General features: G+C 33.7%; 1 protein-coding gene across 2 annotated transcripts in view; it reads right to left on the reverse strand.

Moving 5' to 3' along the window:
• The window catches only part of LOC123716703, a 42137-nt gene that overhangs the window by 3401 nt on the left and 15806 nt on the right, over positions 1-22930 (reverse strand). Inside the window, exons 3-7 of one of the 2 annotated variants that reach the window (XM_045672562.1) lie at positions 20493-20540; positions 18010-18083; positions 11855-12060; positions 4745-4772; positions 3971-4055 (exon numbers count right to left, since the gene is read on the reverse strand). In XM_045672562.1, the coding sequence (XP_045528518.1) occupies positions 3971-4055; positions 4745-4772; positions 11855-12060; positions 18010-18083; positions 20493-20540 (441 nt within the window). Of the gene's footprint in view, positions 1-3970; positions 4056-4744; positions 4773-11854; positions 12061-18009; positions 18084-18380; positions 18518-20492; positions 20541-22930 lie in introns of those variants that run through there. The other variant, XM_045672563.1, reaches the window with a different exon arrangement.

A 22930-nucleotide genomic window follows, 5' to 3' on the forward strand; every position in this document is an offset into this window, starting at 1 on the left:
TAATATAGTTTTGTATGTCACATTCGTTTCAAATTGGTTTTATTGAAGAGAAAGCATCCACTTATCATTATATATCCAATTATTCATTTCCATTTTGATTAGTTGAGCCTCAATTAGTGCAGGGAGAAGGGATTAACTTTTACGAGCGACTCACGACATGCTATATGCATTAAAAGTTTTGTTTCGAATACGCCCGAATCAAATTAAGTGCAGAGGAAATAAACGGATCAACGTCCAGGCTTAAAAAACACGCAGAGATTAAGCCAAAAAGGCTTTTTGATGGACTATATTCAGATAATTGCTATAGACATTTCCATTCCACGTAAGGATATGCAATGGATAATCCATTCGGTCGGGTCGTCCCGTCACAATAGGAAAAATAGAATTATTTACAATTTGCGTTTCACGGGTTATTTAATATGAGGACGGACACAAAACCTTTTAGCCCTTTAATTTTATGCTTGTCTTTATACTAATGCTACACTGAATCAACTGGTATTAATTCAATTTACAACTCAATCAAACATACTTTGAAGGAGGTCATTCACTTAAGATTTATAAAGAACTATGTGTATAACATTCATTTTATTAGAATTCATAGAGAGATCTTCTTGAAAAGCGATTACATACATAATGCGTCCACTAACCAAGGTCTTTGTGTAGAATGAATAGATGTTTGTATATGAATTTAATTAACTAATCAAGTGCTCTATAGTAACACAGTATTATATTATCATATGAAATCATATGACTAAACCTTTTCAATCTTGGAGTGTCGTATATGTGTGCCTACACTACATTTTCTTTGGATTTTTGATAATAATAACACGTTATTAATAGAAATGAATCAATATTACAAGTAGCTAGGGCACTGGGTGAATGTAAATTAGAATTTAATAAATTAAATTAGTATTAAATAAATTAAATTAGAATGAAATAAATGAAATTGAAATTAAAGGCGAAATTATGTTTACATTTTCGTAGGCCACAAAAATTGGATTTAATAAAAATAAAAATTTACAAATATCAAAAATCTGCAAATGACTTTTTCAAAATAATACTACACAGTTATTAAATAAACTGTATAACGAAAATAAAATAATTTAAATGATCAAAGACAGTAATTTACAGTTTGTCATAGTGTTACGAAGACGGGTCGACTGCAATGTTTCTTGATTTTTCCACTACTTAGAGGACTTTTCAGCAGGCTGTAATATGATTTCTGACCGTTTCAGGAGAGGGTCAATCACATATTTGTAAATTGTAATTTTCATAATGTTACCCTAGTTTTCAGAAAGCTGAAACCTTTTTTCAGTCGGCTTCAGAACATGTGTAGTCGAGTGGTGCAGTTTTCAGGAGACCCGTTTTCAGGCGTTTTCAGGCCTAGGTATACCCCTTTGATGAAGGAATATTCTAGACCAAACTTTCTAGGTGTGAGACAAGGACGAAATGATACGAGAGAGAGAGAAGATCAGAACTTTCTCGAAACTAGACTGAGCACTCTAGAACGCCGTACGACAAGGACGGAGCAACGTGCGAAAGAGACAAAGAGTGCGGACGTTCTAGAATTGTGCAATCGCTACTCAGTAGCCAGGCCGCCTAGAAAGTTCTCGAATATTTTTTAGAATTATTCCCAGGGATATATAAGCGAGCCGAAACGCGACTAGTCGCCTTTAATTTTGAATGCGATTACACGAGAGAAACACCGAAGCGATAAAGTGCGAATAAAGTGAATATAAGTGATAAAGTACTGTGTGAAGTGTGCATAATTGAAGTAATTAGTGACTGTGTTTTTGTGTGTTATTAGTGCATCTCTGCGATTAAATTGTGCCATAAATTCCTCATTGATTTTTCAAGAAATAAACCCTTGAATAAATTCACGGCATTTTCTATCCGATCCCCTAGCTCGTAACAATATGCACGTTTTGTACGGTTAATGTTGGTTCTTTTAAACTTTGTATGATACGGCTCTCTCTACGTACGTATAATGTATGATTGTAAAGATATGTTAATACTTGAAGTTTGACATGAACTCCAACTGACTAAATTTAAACTTCGATTAATTTTAATTGCTCAAAATTTTCAAATTAATGGCAATCTTAACCGAGTATCTCTCTCGTAAAATAGGTAAAATTACCTTCATATCGAGACAGACAGTCTGCAATAGATGAGATGTGTCTGTCCCTAAAGCAATGCACTCCAACAGTGCAGTTATACCTACGTTTAAATATTCCTTTAGGGGTATAAATGATTTATGTCGCAGTTCTTATTGAGTTACGAAAGTAACCGAGGACGTTATTAGATCTCGGGAAATGTGAGATACTTAAATTAAAACGAGATATCACTTGCGTTTCAGATGGCTTCAAGTTAACTTTAAAATTGTATTTCCTAGCTTTTGAAGGATCATTATGTTACAGTGAAATACAGTTTTAAGCTTGGGATTTACTATATACATGCAGGTAGTTAATTATTTGTAAATTTTGCATCAATTCGCAAATACGGATTTAATTGTAAAGCAAATTACTTTGGAAACTTCTTTTCATGTCGAACCACCCAGTGTCTAGTAAATAAATCAAATGACCATAACAGTTGCAACTAACACTATATCAAAAACCGTTTATAGAGATCACAATAAGGGAAAATGAAGTTATTACAAGATACTAAAATTAGTAATTAGTTAAATTGTACTAGCTATTGACTATTCATAAATTTCTGCATCAATATCTGAATGAATAGCAAGAGGTCGCAAACTGATAGAGCTTTTCATTGCTTAAAGTCCCTTTTGAGTATTACACCAATTTGTTGGCTTTGATAAAAGCACAGATATAATAGCTGTCTAGAATAAACACGAATTTCGAAGGTAGCAAAACGACAAAGTGTACCAATGTACATTTGTGTACAAGGATTTAAAATAAAAAATCTAACATAAAGAATACGTAGTCTAGTCGTTATTATACGTAATTATATATACGTATTATATATACGTAATCTAGTACGTTTATTACCTAACAAAAACTTACTTACTGACGAAAGAACACCCACACGAAATGAGGAAATAAAGCAAATTAAACAAGCTTAACGATATTTACAAAATACATTAAGATGTTTAATAATAATAGTTTTATTATTCAAAGCGTAGAAAAATATTTCAGTAACAAACTAAATCAATTCTAAGTTCCATAAATATATTCGTCCGTACTGAAACTGACTAAGCGTTAGAATACTCTACTACGTAAAATACTTGACAAATCTATCGAAAGATTTTTGATAAGGATAATTCAAGAATAATATATATTCTAATATAATAAGATACTATAAGACGTTGTCACACACGTCTGAAATCAGAAGATTTATATTAATTAAGATTTGTATTTTTGTAACGAATCAACTCAAAAATCCAGTATCTTTTTTTATAATTACTGTTTTTATAATATAAGGCTACATCTATTTTCGGAATTATTAAAAAAATATCCATGCATACGAAAGTAAGTTTTTAATAGGTCAGGACGAGATTGATACTTAAAATACAAAATTCTCTTCGAAGCTTTTAAGTCTGATATGTTGTAATAACTCGTGTAAAGCCACGCGGTTTAATTACGTGATTTTAATGTCGCCACTCGACGACTTTCCTTTTAATTCCGTTACGAGTTACAAAAAATCTTTTATGCGTAAATTTCAAACATGTATATCTGGCAATTTCATTAGCTGATGTAGTAAAGAGACAATAATCCTTTTAACGATTCCCGGATTTTTGGCATATAACTTATATAACTTTAAAACTTGTTTTCAAATACATTTTTTTTGTATAAAATTGGCAATGTACATTTATTATTAACAGCCAACCTCCCGCGATAATTATAAGTTAACTGTTTACTAAAATTACTTCTAAATATATATATATTCTAAATATGTATTGTGAATATAGTTCATGTAAATATGTACTTTCTAATAATGCATTGAAATAACTTACGCCTCACTCGAACAGTCGGTCTCTTGAAGGCAGTACGAAGGTGTGGCATGGACATCACTAGCTCGATGTGAGGCGGCGGAGGCAACTGTCAGACATATCAATTGATCAATGACATATCACTTTTATAAAAATGTCTTAATTAATTTCCCTTTGTTGCTGTCTAAATCGTTACATTTTCTCAAATCTCTGCTTCCGAGTCTTAAGCTACGAAGCTTTTTAATCTCTTTATGTAACATCATCTTACCCTAGGATTCTTATGTCCTAGAGATTTGAAGACACAGTCGGAACTTGTTAGTATGTCCCCCGTCTGACAAAAATGTATTGACACGCAATTAAGATCGAGTAACTTTGCATCATAGCAGTGGTGGCCTAGTAGTAGGTTCGATCCCAGGCTGTGCACTAATGGTCTTTCATTCCATGTGCGCATTTAACATTCGCTCTAACGGTGAAGGAAAACATTGTAAGGAAACTGGCTTGCCTTAGACCCAAAAGTCGGGCAGTGAAGGCTGATCATCTACTTGCCTATTATACAAATGATCATGAAACAGATACAGAAATCTGAGGCCCACACCTAAAAAGGATGTAGCGCCACTGATTTTTTTAGTTTACAGTGATATTGTTACCTGCGTTACTAAAATTATATTACATTTCGAAATAGATTCATTGCCAAATTCCAATCACTCGAAAGCACACAAAAGTAGTCGTTCAAAAATTCGTTTTTATTCCTCTAATACTGATAAATCAGATTTCTACTTAAATATTAATAATACATACGGTCTCTGATATTGCAGCCATCCATTCTCTGTACAGCGTTAAAGTAAATAAAAACTTATCAATACAGCAATTTACGCTTTTAGTAGAATAGAGTAGAATGTTATGGCGACGTCGAAGTCGATTTGAAGTCGTGCGTCCGGACTCTGGCTGTGCACCAATGGATTGAAGTGCGCAAATAACACTTGTTCATCATTTAAAGCATTCTAAGATAACCGTTTAAAAAACTAATATCGTATCGAGGCACAGAAGGTTAGATTACCCACCTCATAAAGAAACGCAAAATCCTTGATTCTTACTTTTTCGACCAAAACCATTATTTCGCGGGGTCTTCCCCCCCAGCGCCTTGTTTGAATGAAAAAAAACTCTGTATTTTTTCCTATTTATATACTTAAGGCCCATTTAGATGGAGAGAGTTTCTCGTCTCGAAGGTACGATTATCGAAAGAATATAAAAAAGTTTCTTTGTCTAAACATTCACATCTCTCGCTCGTCCTCTTTTGCGACAATTGCCTCGCAATGGATTTATTAATCTATTGTGTCCGAGTAAACGGAATTGTAAAAGCTAAAATCGTATTTCGAGGTTTTATGCCAGTTGTACGTGAGGGTGTTTTAATTATATCTGCTCTTCTAATAAATTTTTGTGTCATTTTTGAGATCTAGTAATCACTAAACTCGAAAGAAATATCTCGCACTCAAAAAGGTTCTAACCGATTTTCACGATACTCGTATGAACATTAAAAAATGTCATACGAGATCGTGTTTATACAAGTCGAGATTCTCGTAAGTAAGAATGTTCTTACTAAAATGTCGATGTGTTACTTACTTACTAAACAGACGCAGGAAATTATCGCCTAGATAAAAAAAATAAAAGCGATTCTCGTATGTCATAATCGTAGGTGAGAATTTAGTTCTTGCCAGTGAACATTTTGATACGATAATGCTATGGCGATTATTGCTAGTGACAATCGCGTACGATTCCTGGCACCAAGACGTGCGAGAAACTCTCCATCTAAATGGACCTTTTGTCTGGTATTTAGGCCATAAATACTGTTACAATTAAAAATAAATAAATATTACATTTGAATTTGTCATTTTTATATGATTGTTCATTAGGTTTTCTCTTTTCGGCGCCAATACATTGTACAATATTTTGCGATATTAAAATGGAGTGGGGTGTTAAAGAGAACCAGTCGCTCTGATTGTATTTCATGAAATAGGTATGGAGCCAAATGCAATTTTTAAAACTCTCCATACGCTCGTTATTAGTAAAATATATGTGTACCGGGCTATTGATAGGTATAACGAAGTCTCGTTGTAAGAGAAGATCTCCTCTGTTTATGACAGAAAAAGATCTGGCCGTACACGTTCATACGAAAAGGGTGGTCAAAGCAGTTAGGGAAAGAATTCGAAGAAATCCTGTCCGAAAGCAAAAGATTTTATCTCGGGAGATGAAGATAGCACCTAGAACCATGACACGTATATTAAAAGATGACTTAGGACTTGTAGCCTATAAGAGACGTACTAGTCATTTCTTAACTGATATTTTGAAACAGAATCGAAACAACTACTATGAGGGTGATCCAAAATATTTTTTCTCAGTCGATCGTCACATTTATTAGCTGAGTCATTGTTGAGATTTACTCGGCTTACGTTAGACACATTTTTATTTTCATATACTTTTTGTTAATTATAATTGATAATAGTTACGTCCAGTATTTAGAATTTTATAGTGAGTGTTTAGTGCGTTTTTGAGAACTATCGTGAGGCAAGGTATTAGCATCAGTCTAACCTCTCTTTGTTCCCAAACTAATAGAATTTCTCCAAATCATTACGGCTGATAATATTGTGTGCCTTTCTTTCTGGTAAGAAGACGTACGAGACGACTCAGGACTTATTATTCTAGTATAAGATTGTGTATTGACGGCCACCTAACCGTTCTTTGTGGTACAACTACTGAAGCAGGGCAGAAGGGAACTCACAGATTTTTTTTTACAATTAAGCAACATTTTAACAATGTTGGGTATGGTATGGTATGGTATGGTAGGGTGTTAGCTATGAAAGAGTGACTAAGCCATACTTTTGTAAAAAAGGTTTCAAAACATCGGCACAAGTGTATCAAAATACCATTCTTGAGAAGGTAATAAAGCCCCTTAACAACACCATATTCCATAACCAAGAAATGGTCCTTTCAGCAAGACTCGGCTCATAAAGCTCGGTCTACGTAGTCTTGGTTGGAATTGAAAGTGTCAGAGCTGAAGACTGGCCGTCGTCTGGTCTCGATTTTAAGCCGCTGGTTTATGATTTATGGTCAGTTTTAGAGCCTAGCCTCAACGTTTAAAGGACTGTATTGCAGCTAATGGAAACCACTTCGAATGAGCTTTTTTTAATTGTTTTATATTTATGTATTAAACTAACACACTGTAAAAGTAATAAATGTTATTTGAAATATAATTGTTTTTCTTTGTTTCAGAATTTATGGCAAGGCAGTATTTAATCGTTGTATGTTTCGACCCTCATGTGTTACTAGGCTTGGTAACGTAAGGTTGTCGAATTTAACCCAACCCGCTATTGTTTGATGCCGCAACCTCGTGAAAATGCCCTCACAGACCCAACACTGGTTGGCAGTAAGTGAAATGTAAATTGCAACCCCTTTTTCTCCCACACTCATATACTTAGATCCATTTCTTTTTTATGAGTGGCTCTTATCAATCTCCCAGAAACACCTGAACGACTTTTAGCTGCTCTCAGTCTCTTCTTATTCCTATGGAAGAGTTGTATTAGTTTTTATAGCAGTAGCACGTAAATTCAAATCATTGAAGAGGCAATTCGTCTTAGTTTTCCGTTGTGGCGATGAGTGCCAGCAGTAGAAATGTTTAAAAGGATTTCTGACGATATAATCGTTCAATTATATTTTTAATTTCCTTCAATTCGATAAATTTGCTAGGATATTTTTTTTTCGCCAGTCATCTTTATAATTACAGGGAAGGAACAACGCTGCGGTTGTAATTATTCGACGTTTAGAGATACCCTAGTTAATCGAGGAGATTAACTTATCTGATATTACTGCCACTTAATCTCGTTAATCCTATGAGATCTCGTCATTTTAAAATTCGGTGTTGATCTCGAAAAATGGCACGAGATTATGCGAGATCGGGATCTCACGGGATTGCATTCAATAATCTCCACGCTTGGGCCAATCGCTAAGCTGAATGGAGCGATTTCCACAATCATGTAACATAAAAAGTTAACATTATTCTTTAAGTTTAGTTGCGAAAATGATATTTGAATGGGCATTAGATATTTATTTGAGAAAATGAAGAAGAAGAACCGCCAACTCGTGAAGCAAGAAACCGTCTTACTACTCTACGCTTCTTCGCCCTCCGAAGCAAGGGCAGCTCCAGCTTAACCTGCAGCCGGGGGTCACATAGTCGTGGTCAAGTCAAGAACTTATAATTTTGGGTTTTGGGTATTTTTTTAATTTACGTAAGTAAAATATTTATTCGTTATTGTACATTTGAAAAACTGAACACATAATAACTTGTACATATACACGTACATATTGCCATCTTCTCTTGAACACATCCAGAGAAGCACTATCACGCACGGAATGAGGCCTATTTATTCCATAGCCGTGGTGAATGATTTGTCATAACAGCTAGAGGTATGACGCATAACTCGTAAATAGTAGAAATAGACAAACTACATTATATTTAAATAACAAAATCAATTTTTCTTTTACGTCTTCTCCCGAAACGCGTTATTCCGGTTAGGTGATCTTTAACCATTGAAGATCTTAGCCACAATTCAATTCTGCCCAACGTAGAGAAAGACCTCTGCTGTTGCTACACTGACAGGTAGTACGTTGCCGGCCTTTTAAGAATTGGTACGCACTTTTTTTGAAGGACTCTAAGTTGAATTGGTTGGTAAATACTTCAGTGGGCAGCTGGTTCAACATACCGCGGTGGTCCGCGGCAACAATTGCCTTGAAAAACGCTCAGTCCCAGTCTCAGTTAGTGGTCCATCTAAGTGCTGGAACCAGCTCAGGGGGCAGAAGACCGACACGAATGACGATTATTTAGCAGCTTTAAACACTATCGAAAATTCTTTGAACAATGATAGACTGAAGTCACTCACTCAAAAAAGATTACGGACTTCTTTTCGAAATAAAAATGTTTGAATTATTGTTGTATTTGTCAATTATTTTTTATAATATAGAAATAATAAGACACGAATTTTGTCACTCTTATTTAATTGAGTCCCCCCTACTCCTCGTGGATATTTAAATGCTTGTTTTCATGAATTCCGGGTAGTTTGAAATTAATCTCTGGGCCCTTGAGTTTCAAACTATCGAGAGTAAATAAATACAAAAAGGTTCAAACATTTACGAAACTTAGGAAGGAAAGTATATGAAAATGTAAATATAATATATTAAACACAATGAACTAAGTAATACCTAATTCCGGTGTGTTGTGTGATGGGGTGAAAGTGTTTGTAGGGTACACATCATGTACCTTACAAACACATGAATTATGAACATTTTGAATCTTTGAAAAAAAATTTAAGGTATCCAAACCGAGCTACCATATTCATGAATAATTGTAACATATGTGAAGTGACACGTCTAACAAAATAATCTAATAATTCTATTACAATTAATTAATTTCTGTAATAATCTTAGTAGTAATAAGGTAAAATTAAATATGTAATTGTATTATTTGTATTTATATCTATGATAATAAAAGCCTTTTGTTAAACTTTATTTAACCAATTTCTGTAAAGTTGCATACAGCAGATCATATTTTGAAAAATAAGGTCATAAAGAAGTTTCACTTCTTACATGTGTACACGCAAAAAAAATTCTGTTATTTTGAAGTACTAACAGCAATAATCAAATTGTAAATTTGCAATATATAATTCGTTTAATAAATATTAAAATTAGAGCTGCGTGCTTTGATTTCAACATTGATTTTATTAATCCACCACCACATATTAATTCTCGCTGTATTTATGATATCGTATTCGCTTTTAGAGGTAATGATATAGTTACTGTAGAAACAGAAGCAAACATTGTATAATTTAAACAGCAAATATTTTTATGCGACACAATTGAAACTCATTAGGTTCTGGCGAGTGTTATTAACTTGTTAAATTATATTTTTTACTACCTTTTTACCAGTTCCTGACCCTAATTTCTCTAACGGTCTGACTATTCTGTAAATTCATGGTGTGAGCTGTATGTATAATGTATATACAATTGTTTTTTTCGATTAGAACGAGTCGGGCCTGGCCATCATGAAATGCAGTTCATATAATGGTCACATAATGTGATAAAATCTATGATCTATGTGTTTGTAAATATCTAAGAATATTTACAATATTATTAACCTAGTAATAAATAATAGATAAATAGAAAACAAAAAGAAATTTAGAATGATTGGTCCCTGTGGCTGTGTACATTTAATGCTGGCAGCATTTCCTCGCTGTGTTTCAATACTTATTCGTTGAGCGAGAAATGGTCACCGTTGCTATCGACCAGGCGCCCAGTTAAGTCTTTGATACAGTATTACCATGTATTGAGATGTACACAGTTGGCCGAAAGAACTATGTTACTCGTAACTTACATATGAAACTAGCTTTATATCTATTTTTATATATCTCCATCGATTTAAAACTATCAGTACATTTGGCAATAGACATATGTCATAATCATTCGTTAGTATTGTATTGTTGCATTTCATAAGAATTCAATATAAGTTTAATTATTTTTATTTAATAGTAAAATGTATGTGTAGTTTTCGTAGACATAGTGATAACTTAGTGAAATATATATGTTGGAGTCCATCTATTAGTAGTATGCATATCGTAATAAATAATACAGTTCAGAGCAACTCAACATTATCCAATCAGTGTCCTATTCCCAAGCCGGGAAAACTTTTTGAAGTCACTTTCATACAATTACATAGATATTGCTTTAATTACGGTATTGCGTCACTTTTCTCTCATATTAATATGAGATGTTGTTTTATATCAAATAAATTATAACACAAGATTATGAAAATACTTAGTACGAGGAAGTTATATGAGATGACATAGTATACTTTAATTTGTATACCGCACCAGTAGTATTATAATATATAAAGCACAGCACATCACGTATAATGAAAATAAAAAATTGCACAGTTAACATTTTTAATCTAATTTTTAGTCTAAAATATATGACAATTACGGTGGACATAACAGTTACGATGAATATATTAAATCCAAAAGAGCAGAAACAAAAGCAAAAAAATAATAATAATTACAATTTTAAAGATTATTCGACAGACCTTATAGCTGTAAACACTATTTTTATTTAAATTGAACAGTCCACTATATACACATCGAATATATTATCCTCTGAATGAGTACCGTTGATTATGTTGTATTCGTGAAGAAGAATTCGAGTTAGAGTATAGAGTATTATTATAAATAACAATAACCTAATAACAGTATATGAGTAATTTAAATTAGGAAGGCTGTATCACTTTCTTAATTTTTAAAACAATTGGTAATGCGTTAAGCAATGACAAAGCAAGCATGTTTTCCCGATTCCAGATGGCGACACATCCACTCCATTATAGCGTAAATATTGAAAAATAGTATCTTATTTTGAAAAACGAATTGGATATCAAAAAGCAATAATCCATAGTGTTGGATCAGAGCCTTTCATTTTAATGAAATCCATGTTTTTCAACGTCAAAATAAATCATTGTATCAACGTATCATTTAGTCAATTAAGTAAATTGAATTTTTATTTTCTCTAAGCTCTGAAATGTACTCTTTCGTTTCGGTCTTCAAAAAAGTCGAGGGCCTTTCAACGAAATTAACTGTGAGAATATGTAAAGAGGGAAATTGATAACGTCTTCTTAGAGTAAATTTTTGTATTACATTGTAAAACTAAAAAAAAACGTTTAGGGCTACGAAGTACGGATGAAAAGTATTTCGTTCGTTTTATTCGTATATTGCGCAAGAAGTGTGTAACCGATTTTGTTTCTTAAGTAGAACACATTATATTCGTTTTGAGTTTAAATTCCGCGAAAATGTATAACAAAACCTTTTTGCCTGAACCTACCTCGTTTCGGCATCTGACTTAGTAAGCATCCATATAACCCGGTCGGGGTCTTTTCCAGACCCCAAAGCCATGAGCTGTGATAATTTTGCTCCTGAAGGCAGCGGTGGTCTTTGCGGCACTTGGCCCGTCCAGGTTGCAATTGCGAGCATTTCCGGACTTTCCTTTACAAGGTGCTTTTGTGTTGGCATGCATTTTCCTCTTGCATCCTGAAAAGATGAGTCGTCAGATATATGTGCGTTTAGTTGTATAAAATAAATAAATTTATTATTTAAATAACCCATACTAATATACACTTTCGTGATTTTTCATTTCATGTTACAATTATAACCCGTATAAGTAACGGAATGAAGGCAGAAAGAGTGAGAAGGTAAGTGTAGTTTTCCGCATAACTTATATATTTTTAGTACAATTAAATCCTTCGTTGACTAATTTAAATTATGATGCCTATGCCAAAGATGATTTCATCGAAGTCTATTATTTTATTCATAAACATTTTATGATAGCATTGCCTTGCGTTTTGTAGATGTTTTATTCGGATAACACTATTTAATAAAAAAGTGAACCCAAACTAAACACTATAAAAACCCCCTTTAAATCTAATAGTCATTACATTTAAAATTTTAAAAAAAATATGGATATTTTGCATTCTATTGACAGAGTATGACAAATTATTTATCAACTAATGGTGGCTAGAATCCAATCTTATTCTTACTAAATAATACGAATAAACATTTCCCCAATAAATCTCTGAACTTTTGCTGAACAACAACAACAACAAACAGCTACTTGCTTACTCCATTTTTTGATAGAAAGTGATTCTATGTCAAAGTTTATAAGTTGTCGAGTATTGCAGTTCGAGCAGGTTACGATATTTGATCTTTAATTATCTGATATTGAATTATCTAGATAATAACATACTCTAGGGGTTGAGAGTTCTAGTTAACTTTGGATTTACAGAATCCGAAGAGAAACAATAGCTTCTCCGTACATGTTTTGTTTCAACAAACCAATCATTCAACATGTAAAAAATATATTCCGTAAAACCGTTTCTATCTTGCTGCGATATTTTTAGTCATTTGGCAGAAAATGAAAAAAATGCAAACAAAATCTTTTTTATAAGGGTAGATTGCTTGTATATATGTCGCAGCCAACTAGCTTAATTAGCCATCTAATTAACAACCTAGTATAGAATGATATTCAACCATTTGATCAAATAACTAAGTAAATTACTTAAATCGACGATCGATGACTTTACATTACTGGCCTATCCTGTTCATTTCAAATTAGACCTACAACCTTTCCAAACTGTCCATAAAGCGTCGGCAAACAACACATTTGATGATGTTTTCCAAAGTTATGGTGTAGTGATACTAAGAGTAAGTTAACACTAATAAGTTACATTTTAAATATATTAAATAAGGAATTTCTTAAGTCACATATTTCAGCTTTTTTTATTTCTATCACATCATCGTACGAATGGTCTAAGCATTAGGTCTAGCCAGTTTAATAAATGTTGTAACAAATGCTACGGCTGAATATCATTTGCCGCTAGTTAAACGGCGCTGTTTAGTAAAGAGGCTAGGCTGTTGATTGAAGGGCTAATGAAGCTAGTTGGCTGCGACATATATTTACATACTACACTTACACGTGTAGACCTTTCACCTCCAATTAAGTACAGCCTTTCGTGAGACCAATGTCAAAATAATATCCAAATATTATACACAATGCATATAACAACTGCACGGCCGTTTCACGCATAATCAACATGCTTTATGATTCCGTCCGTCCCATGTCACCAGCAACGAGTTTTTTCATTATAATGTTCACAATTTATTCAGTTCAGCCATCTTGGATGGCTTCGAGGCGACTCATTAAAAACATAACACATTATAATCTCTTAACAAGAACCATTTGTTATACATTAATATGAAAAGTCACTGTTTGTATTTTTCTTTTTATATATTTAGTTATTATATATTAAAATAGTAACAATCGACTCGTAGTTTGGGAATTATGTGTTTTTTTTGAGATCAGACTTTTGCCTCTCGGACATTTTCATGTTTTCCTGAGAAACGTAACTTAGTTATTCATAGCCGAGTTTAGTGTATAGTATAATAAAAAAAAACAAAAGGTTGCTCGTAATATTTCAACAAACTTTAAAAACTAACGTAATTGGGCTTTATTATGAGATTACGTAACATTTATTATGCTTAATTAGCAATTGTTAATGTAAGCTACCGGTATTGTCAAAATAGTAGAATATTTTAATAATCATCAGTTCGGGAATCAATTAGTATTGATTCTGTAGCACATTTATTACAGGCAAAACTGTGAAAAGTGTGAAAGAGATAATAAATAGAAAAACTGGAGGACGAGAAGAATGGTGATAGGGTAGTGATTTATGCTTAGGAACCCCTTCCTCCATCAAATGGTGACACATTTAGTATAAAACCCCGATAGAGTGTCGTTCGATATAATTGATGAAGTGTTCACAGACGATTTATGACCGCCTTTGTTTGTCCCATTTTTAGTGGTCCAAGAATAGTAGGTTAATTTTGCAACATAATCGAACGTAATCAAAAATCAACCATCTGTTTTTGCACAAGTCAAATATAATGAGAAAGTGTTCCGAGTATTATTACAAAGGTTAACGAATAAACTAGTTAAGTTGTTTTTATTTTAAACTAATAGGAGGCAAACGGGCAGGAGGTTTATCTGATGTTAAGTGATACCGCCGCCCAGGCACACTGACATTGTCCGAAGGCTCGCAAGTGCGTTGCCGGCCTTTTGAGACTTTGTACGATCATTTCGTGTCGAACTGGTACGGGAATACTTCAGTAGGCAGCTGCTTCAATGGTCGGGCGCGGCAAGCCTCAAGAAACACTCAGTAGTGGAACGACGGACGTCAAGATACGGATGGTATTTGGTATTCTGCCTGGATGATGTATGTAGGGTGATGAAACTCAGCTGCAGGTATTAATCCCAACAACTCCTCAGAACACTCTCCATGGTAAATGCAATAGAAGATGCAGAAAGACCCCACATCTCGACGCAACTCTAAGGGATCCAGCCGCACGGTAAGTGACAGGTCGTTGACAATTCGAATCGCTCTTTGTTGTACGCATAGAAGCCAGTTCAGTTAAGTTCTCTAAACTATTTATAAATTTAAAATATATTTTTTTCTCTTAACTACGCCTTTACCCTTAAAAATATACTATGATGCTGGGGGACTCTTGTATGACTGCGGATATAAATACGCGTTCCCTTGGGTTTCAAAAAAGTTCTATGCTTAGTATGCTGTGAATAACGAATATAATTCAATTTTTCATAAAAATGGCAAAAGTCAATTAGCGATATTTTATAAACATATACCGTATGGTAATACAAATAAGAATTACTTAATGAAGTATGGCTAATTTCTTAATAAGCAAAGTCTTCTGAAGCAAACGTATTGTGGAGAGAAATCAAGATGGAAACCAATCGTAACTTGGGGGTCGTGTTATTGTTACGTTGAACGAAAAATATTTTATTGGCCGTGAATACGAAAACCGAATTTCTCATAATTATATTTATTTTGGGGCTTACAGTATAATAGATGAACATAAATAAATTGTTTAATGTATTGCATGGAAATCGTTCAATTGTATGACTTACATTTCTTATTAAACGTTGCTTAAATATACATGACAACGTTATGGTGAAAATCAGGTACTATAATTATGTTACAAGTCCTTTCAATTATTATTATTATTTTTTAATTCATAACACTCCACTCCCTGCCATAGTGTCCAGGGACTTTTTATACCACATTTTTTCCAAAAATAAAAACCAGATACATTTAATTAATTTTACTAGTTCGCGAATGGCGGGCTACGCGTCGCGAAATACGCCCCGCTAAATACTACATATTTTTATTTACAATAATCATGGGCGAGCCGGGGCGCAATTCCTCGCGAGACCCGCTCTTTCGGTTTTGTTTGCCGCCTTTAAATACTTAATATTTTTTTCGCAGAACCGTTCCAGGCACGGTCTGTGCTTTATTAACATGTCCTGTAGGCCGTCACGGTCTGATCTGCAGTGTAGAAGCACATGTTCCACTGTTTGTTCTTCATTACTGCAGGCACATGTTGGGCTTGTCCTAATTTTAAACCTATGCAGGTAATGTGCAAAGGCTCCGTGCCCTGTAAGAATTTGCGCCATCTGGGGAGTGAAACGCTTCTCTTTTATTAACTTATACGCTGTTCTTACATTGCCGATAAATAATTTTGTAGTTCCAGCTGTTTCACCCCCCAGGTAGCGCTCGTTCCATACTTCTAAAGTCCTTTGCCTTATCTGATGTTTTATATATGGTGTACTCAGGTTTTGATCCAAGTTTTTCCGCCGCTTCTTTTGCTAACGTGTCCGCCCTCTCGTTCCCTGGCGTACCAACGTGCGCCTTTACCCAGAAGAGGCTAACATGAGTTCCTCTTTTCCGGCACTCTTCCAGGCTCCGGCAGATATCGGCTACCTGGGGATCGAAAGATCGTCCACTCACAATAGCATCTAGTGCTGACCTAGAGACACTGTATATTTTAGCGTTACGCTTATTTTCATTTATGTGGCTAGTCGCGTATCGTAGTGCCGTAAATTCGGCTTGAAATACTGTGCAGTGGGGCGCCATCTTCATCTTCTTGCTATTTATTTCCATTCCATCTTTCCATTCCGACCAAGCGGCGCCCACTCCTATACTTGTTTTACTGCCGTCCGTTTAGATTTGTGTGCCGCCGTGTCTTTCGATTTCTTCCGGATTTGTTAGCATCTTGTAGTTCCTTTCAATTATTGTTGGCCAGTACTATATTGAAAGAAAAAATATGTTTGCTTTTGCTTTTGATTATTATTTTTCAGAATCGCAATTTGTTGTTTGTCACAGCGAGTATACTCTTAGAAGTTAGATGTTCTTCCTTCATGAATATATACCATTTAAATAAAACATAATTAATGTTGTTTGTTAGTATTATATAATTGTGTCAAACTCTCATTATCTCAGAGAATCAATTACACTCATTAAGTGATAAGATATTGAGACTCATTTTAAGTAAGCATTAAGCTTCTCCACATAAACAAAGGGTTTATGTTTTTCGTAAGCAGAAGAATTTGAGAGCCCTCATTTACACCGGTTGTTATTTGAATTATACTAAAGTATTAATTAAAGTTGCCAGTAGAAGGTGTTGTTTCGGGGGAATGTAGACGCTCTGTATATCAAGGGAAAACTCAATATCGTTTGCATATTTTATTGTAGTACGAAACAAGCTGGACAAGCGTTTGATTAGTTTCTGATGTTTGTTCATATTGTTCTCTTTAATTGGTGGGTTTTGATTTAAAACATTACTCTGAGCCTTACTACGAATGAGAATATTCTTTGGAAAACTTTATATGAAAATTGGCTAAAAAAGTCACAGAGAATAAAGTGAACTTATACGATAAATGTCGCATATCCCTTTTCTTCACAGACGGGGTAGGTCGAAGGTATTATTTTTCGATTTTGAAAACACAACATTTTAGCGATTTATTTTAGATTCATGAATGGATGATGTCTTAACGGGAAACAAAAGCAATTGTTTTCCATCAAAGTCCATAAATTAAAATCGTCACGGTTATTGATCTGTCGATTTTTTATATCTAATCGTTATGATTTATAAGCATCCCGAGATAAGCTAAACGAAACGTCAGAAGCAAGATGTCGGAAGTATAGTGACAAGGGCGAGATTAATGTTCTATTTGAAATCAATTACGCATCTAATTAGACGTTATATCGAACCTGTCATTGCTGGTAAATATCAGTTTCTTATTTTTCGAATTATGCGTAGAATTAATATTTATAATAACTTAATTTGTTCAACTTAAATAAAATATAGTGGCTACAATTACTGCTCTTGACTTTGAAATTATGTTCTTATCATGTATTTTTTTCGTTTTATAATTTCCGCACGGTGTTTTCAATTACCGTAGTATTAATTACCCACATTTATAGAAAAATGAACTGGAGTGATTCTAACGTACGACTTGAGATGGGCTATTTTACTTTCTAAAAGGTAGAAATCGAGACCCATCTCTTTAAAAATAACAAAATATTCATATACATTTTCCTTTATAATCGAAATGTTTTGTATACATACCTTAAACCAGGCCATAGTTGAATCATCATATAGAACTACCCATTCTTCGGACCACGAGTTCCAGAAGTACTTTCCTAAAAGACAAGAAATAATATTACTTTACAGTATACATTCATTCGAACCTAACTACATATAAAGCTCTCAAAACAATAAGTACATAAAATAGTTTGTATAAAGAAAATATATTTATTTAGAAATTACAAATTAAGCAGGATGTTTAGGATATAAAGATCTTTAGACTGTACTGTTCTTTTGGACATATCTCCAATATCCTCCTAATATTTCGTAATAACTAAACTATAGAGGCCTTTGAAAATTGATTCAAAAAAAAGACGGCTTTTCATTGTCAAAAACGATCTACTACATCATACACCGCTTTCTCGAATCCGTCAATGTTCTATTAGGCGTCAGCAGGCGGCGAAGGACGATACCAAGCGGCCGCATTGGATGTCGCACGTGACACGCCTCACCTCCCTCGGACAAGCACAAAAATAGCTGGCAAGGCCGGAGAGCTGACGGAAAATATATAAGAGTTTTTTCTCCAACTTTGATTTTGTTACCTTTTAGAGTTATCTCGTAGTTTCTCTAGAGAGAGAGAGAGATAGCTCTTAAAGTCTTTTATAAACACACATAATTTATAATTAAACTATACATATTGTACCAATATCAATTACGTTAAAATTAAGCTTATTAAGTTTACTATATTTTCAGTAATTACACCAATAATTATTCCAATTTAATCACGTTCGTAATGAAACCGACTCGAAACTACGTAGTCAATAAGTCTAATACCGCAACGTTCAATTAGTTGATTCTAGGGCATGCCAACTTGCATTTATTTGAGTAACTAAGTTATACCAAAGAAAATTATAATTGACATAACACTCGGTAGATACTGACTTCGATTAATGATTTTCATTAAATATATAATTTGATTATTTAATTTACATTCAGTTATATAATATAAAAAATGGAGTGGAGTGAAATGATAGTGGTGATCATGCTTCTGAGCCTGACAAAGTCGTTGGATGTTTACCTTCTGTATACGAGCGCTCGTTAATTGTGCACATAGAAAGCAAATTCCATTCGTGCACAGCTGTGGTTCAAAGACACTCGGGGACAAGATGTTATTTGGCAACACAGCGCTAAATAAATACATCAAATTAACAAAATATTTAAAAACTGAAAATTAGCCGAATTTAGCTTTTAATTGTAACTGTAGTGACTTCTACTACATCCACATACCAATAAAAATAAATATGTAGGAACCCATTAGTGCAGCGATAAATTGTCTTAAAGAGTTGCTGGATCAAATTTTAATAGAGCATATATTATGAAAAAGATTTAAAGAAACTGTTAATTAAGCGGAATTGGCAACACTTAAATAGTAGTAGTGTTACTAGTGTTGTGTACTTCTTTAATCGTGATCTTGAAGTAAGTTCGCAACGATTTTGATATGAGAATAAATTACTGTATCAAATATTGATTGTTGGGCTTGCACGTGGGTATTGCAAGTATCGTGCTTTGATGGGCTCGTTAGTTTAATAGATATACCGCTCGGCTTGTTGCGAGTTTCTCAAATTAATACATGCACCGCGGACATATTGTGAGTAATATATTGTAGTGTCAAACTAGATCGTTTTAACCGAAGGAGAAGTACATATAATTGAATGTGTTTTTTTTTTAATTTCCTGACTAACATCAAAATCGTTAAATAAAGATTCTTAACTTGAATGGCATTTGGCCGCAACTTTCGCCCAAGTGCGTGTCAAGTCGCTTTCGATCACATCTTCAATAGAACTTGAGTAGGTTTTTGATCTCTATCAGTAAGCGTGTTAAAGTCAATGTCATCGCTTGAATTCTTTTAGAGACATGTGGGGGTGGTCTAATAACAACATTTTAAATTATTGTTGTAAATATAGAAATAAAAAAAACAAAAAGTTTGCATTCACGATTACGGAAGTCTGTTTATCAACAAACCACCATTTTAAAAAGATTTGTAGATCAAATTAAAATTATAGTACCATCATTCACCAAAAGTCCTAATTCAAAAACTTCCTATCTTTGTTTACTTTTTAACAACTTACTTAGTAACAATACAATTATAAATTCTGAAGTTTAATACACTAATGTACTCCTAGATTTTGTGTTCCCATGGCATAGGTGTCTGTGAAGTTAGCAGAACACAAAAAATCAGACATCTCGTAGGACACCTGAGTGTCTAGAAAGAGTTCTGGACATTTAGGTCCAGAAAATGCTTTTTAAAGCGTAAATTACTCTGCCAGCTTCCTGATCATATATCTTTTCAGAGAATTTCTTCGGGATTTCGGATAATAAGGTCTAATTAAAAAAAATGAAACAGTTCCCTGATCTAATCGTCGACAAAGAGTACGACGCACTCATATAGACACATATAATTACAAATATTGGTTTCGATGTTTTAAATTAAAAAATATATAATGATACTAATTAAGCTTACTTACGTTTATATCGTAGCATGTACCCTCCTTTGATTTGTGTTCCGCTATGTTCTGCAACAAACCACAAATGTTACGTATCAGTAAATTTACATGAGAATATTATCAACATTAAAACATCATTAATAATATAAATTAACGATGTTTTAATAATTATATACCATACTTATTAAAATTAGCCTCTCACATAGAAGGTCAATTCATGTACTTAACTGATTATTGTTATTAGCGTTCTCAGAATAATTTATAATATGCCAGCCGTGAGACTGTCCGACTTAAAAATAAGGTGTGTTCGTTATTTTTTTGTAAATATGTTAGGTAATACAGACTTATACATTTTAATACACTAACTGCTTGGTTGATTTAAGAAATGCAATAATAAAATGATGTTAAAATTAAACACTGATATAAAATTTCAGATAAGTATTATATAATGCATCGTTGACTGTAATAGTAAGTATAACAAAGGGTACTTTATATTGGCTTATATTCACGAATGGCTCTAAAATATCCCGAGTTTTATCACAAATTTTTCTGATCTATTATTGCGAATGTTATTCATATACTTTTTAATATGGTAAAAAAGCATGAAACACTACAGTATAGTTGTATCTGTTTCGTTACATTAAATTCAATGTATTAGAAAAACAGATTTATTTGTACAAAACCTGATATTTCATCTCGCTGCCGGGTATAATAATCTTTATTATTATACCCGGCATACGCATAACAAAGATTTGCGTTCAACGAAGTAGAAATGTGACTTCACGATGTGATGTGCAAGTAAAGTCTATTATGATCCAGTGAGTTATTGGCATTTATGTGTTTATTATCCAATATTTTTTTTCCTTAACAGGCAACTAATTCGACTTTAGAACCTTTTAAACCGCAGCATGCATTGTCCGTTTATACGAACCTTCAACCGAATTTTCATTGAATCATATCAAATAATACACTTCAACCGGACTGAAACAAAGTAATATATATAAAAACTGTACGTAGTATGTATAACCTGCTTGCGTTATAAAAATAATCTATGTTATATTACACTTGCTCGGTAAAAGTAAAAGTCAATGCAGTGGCGAAAGCGCGATATCCGAAACTTTCGTGTAAAGCTTTGATATATGGACTATAAATTACATATTAATGAAACCTCAGGGAATAATTGAATTGCCATATACGAGTAATTGATATTTGATCATTTGTTTTAACGAATTGTAATTGCGTAGATAATTGTAAAAAAAATTACATCCCGCTAACGCTTTTAATAGTTGTAATAATACTATTTTTTTATGTAACTTCAATCCGTTGAAAGAGTGTTTTCTTTAAATATTTTATTTATTTTTAATTGTAACAGTATTTATGTTCAGATTAAGTATATGTAGTTAGTTTGTTCAATGGATGCTTCATAGATTCTTGTTCTGTGTTGATACATGTTTCATATTTGGGTATGGGATATACCAGATTCTTCGTATTAATTTGTGCACAGTCGGAGTGCGAACTAATGACCTCTATAATAGGAACTACACTAAGAGATATATTGCTCTCATATATATTATACACAGTTTAATTTAAAGAAATATTAATTAACAGCTTACACCTAGGTAATTCTGAAAATGTCTAGAAAATAAAAAACGTCTTAATGTAGAAAGTTGCGAAGTAATCTCCGTTCCTCTATACACATCGTCGCAATCGATGGAACCACTGAGAAAAGCAATGGGTCTCTTCTATGGCATTTTCGTAAGCTTTCACCGCATCTTCAGGGCTCATAAGCAAATACCTCGAATTTCATATTTACTTCTTGGGAACAAATGAAATTCACAAGGCGCCTAGTCAGGGCTTTATGGCGGATAACTCATTATCTCTGCACACCTGCCATAGTCAAATATTCAATAATCCGTTTTACGGAGTGCGCTGAAGCATTGTCGTGGTGAAGGAGGATCCTGTTTCGAGGGCGCTGCTAGCGATTTTTTTCCAAGACAACAGGCAAACAGCGATTGATATACCAGTCTGCAGTAACTGTTCTTCTATCTTCTAGCATAACTGTCGTAAAATGACCTTTCCGACCAAAGAATGAGGCAATCATCTTTTTTCCTTGACTTCTTCCTTTCTTTACCTTAGTTGGCCGATCCTCGAAAGGAAACACCCACTGAGCTGATTGTCTTTTAGTTTCGGGTTCGTAGCAATATATCCAGCTTTCATCACTTGTAACGATGTCACATACAGCATTTGAGTCAACGCCGTTACAGTTATCTAACATTTGGCGACACCAGTCGATGCGAAGGTGTTTCTGGTCGTCGGTTAAAGTATGGGGAATCCATCTGGTACAAAGCTTCCTGACGCCTAAATGTTTGTGTAATATTTTTTGAACTTGACTCCTACCTATGCCTTAATAGTGGCACGAGATCGGGGCTTCATTAAGAAATGCAAATCGCAGCCTATCT

This window comes from Pieris brassicae, chromosome 11, assembly GCF_905147105.1.
Source record: "Pieris brassicae chromosome 11, ilPieBrab1.1, whole genome shotgun sequence".
Lineage (NCBI taxonomy): Eukaryota > Metazoa > Arthropoda > Insecta > Lepidoptera > Pieridae > Pieris > Pieris brassicae.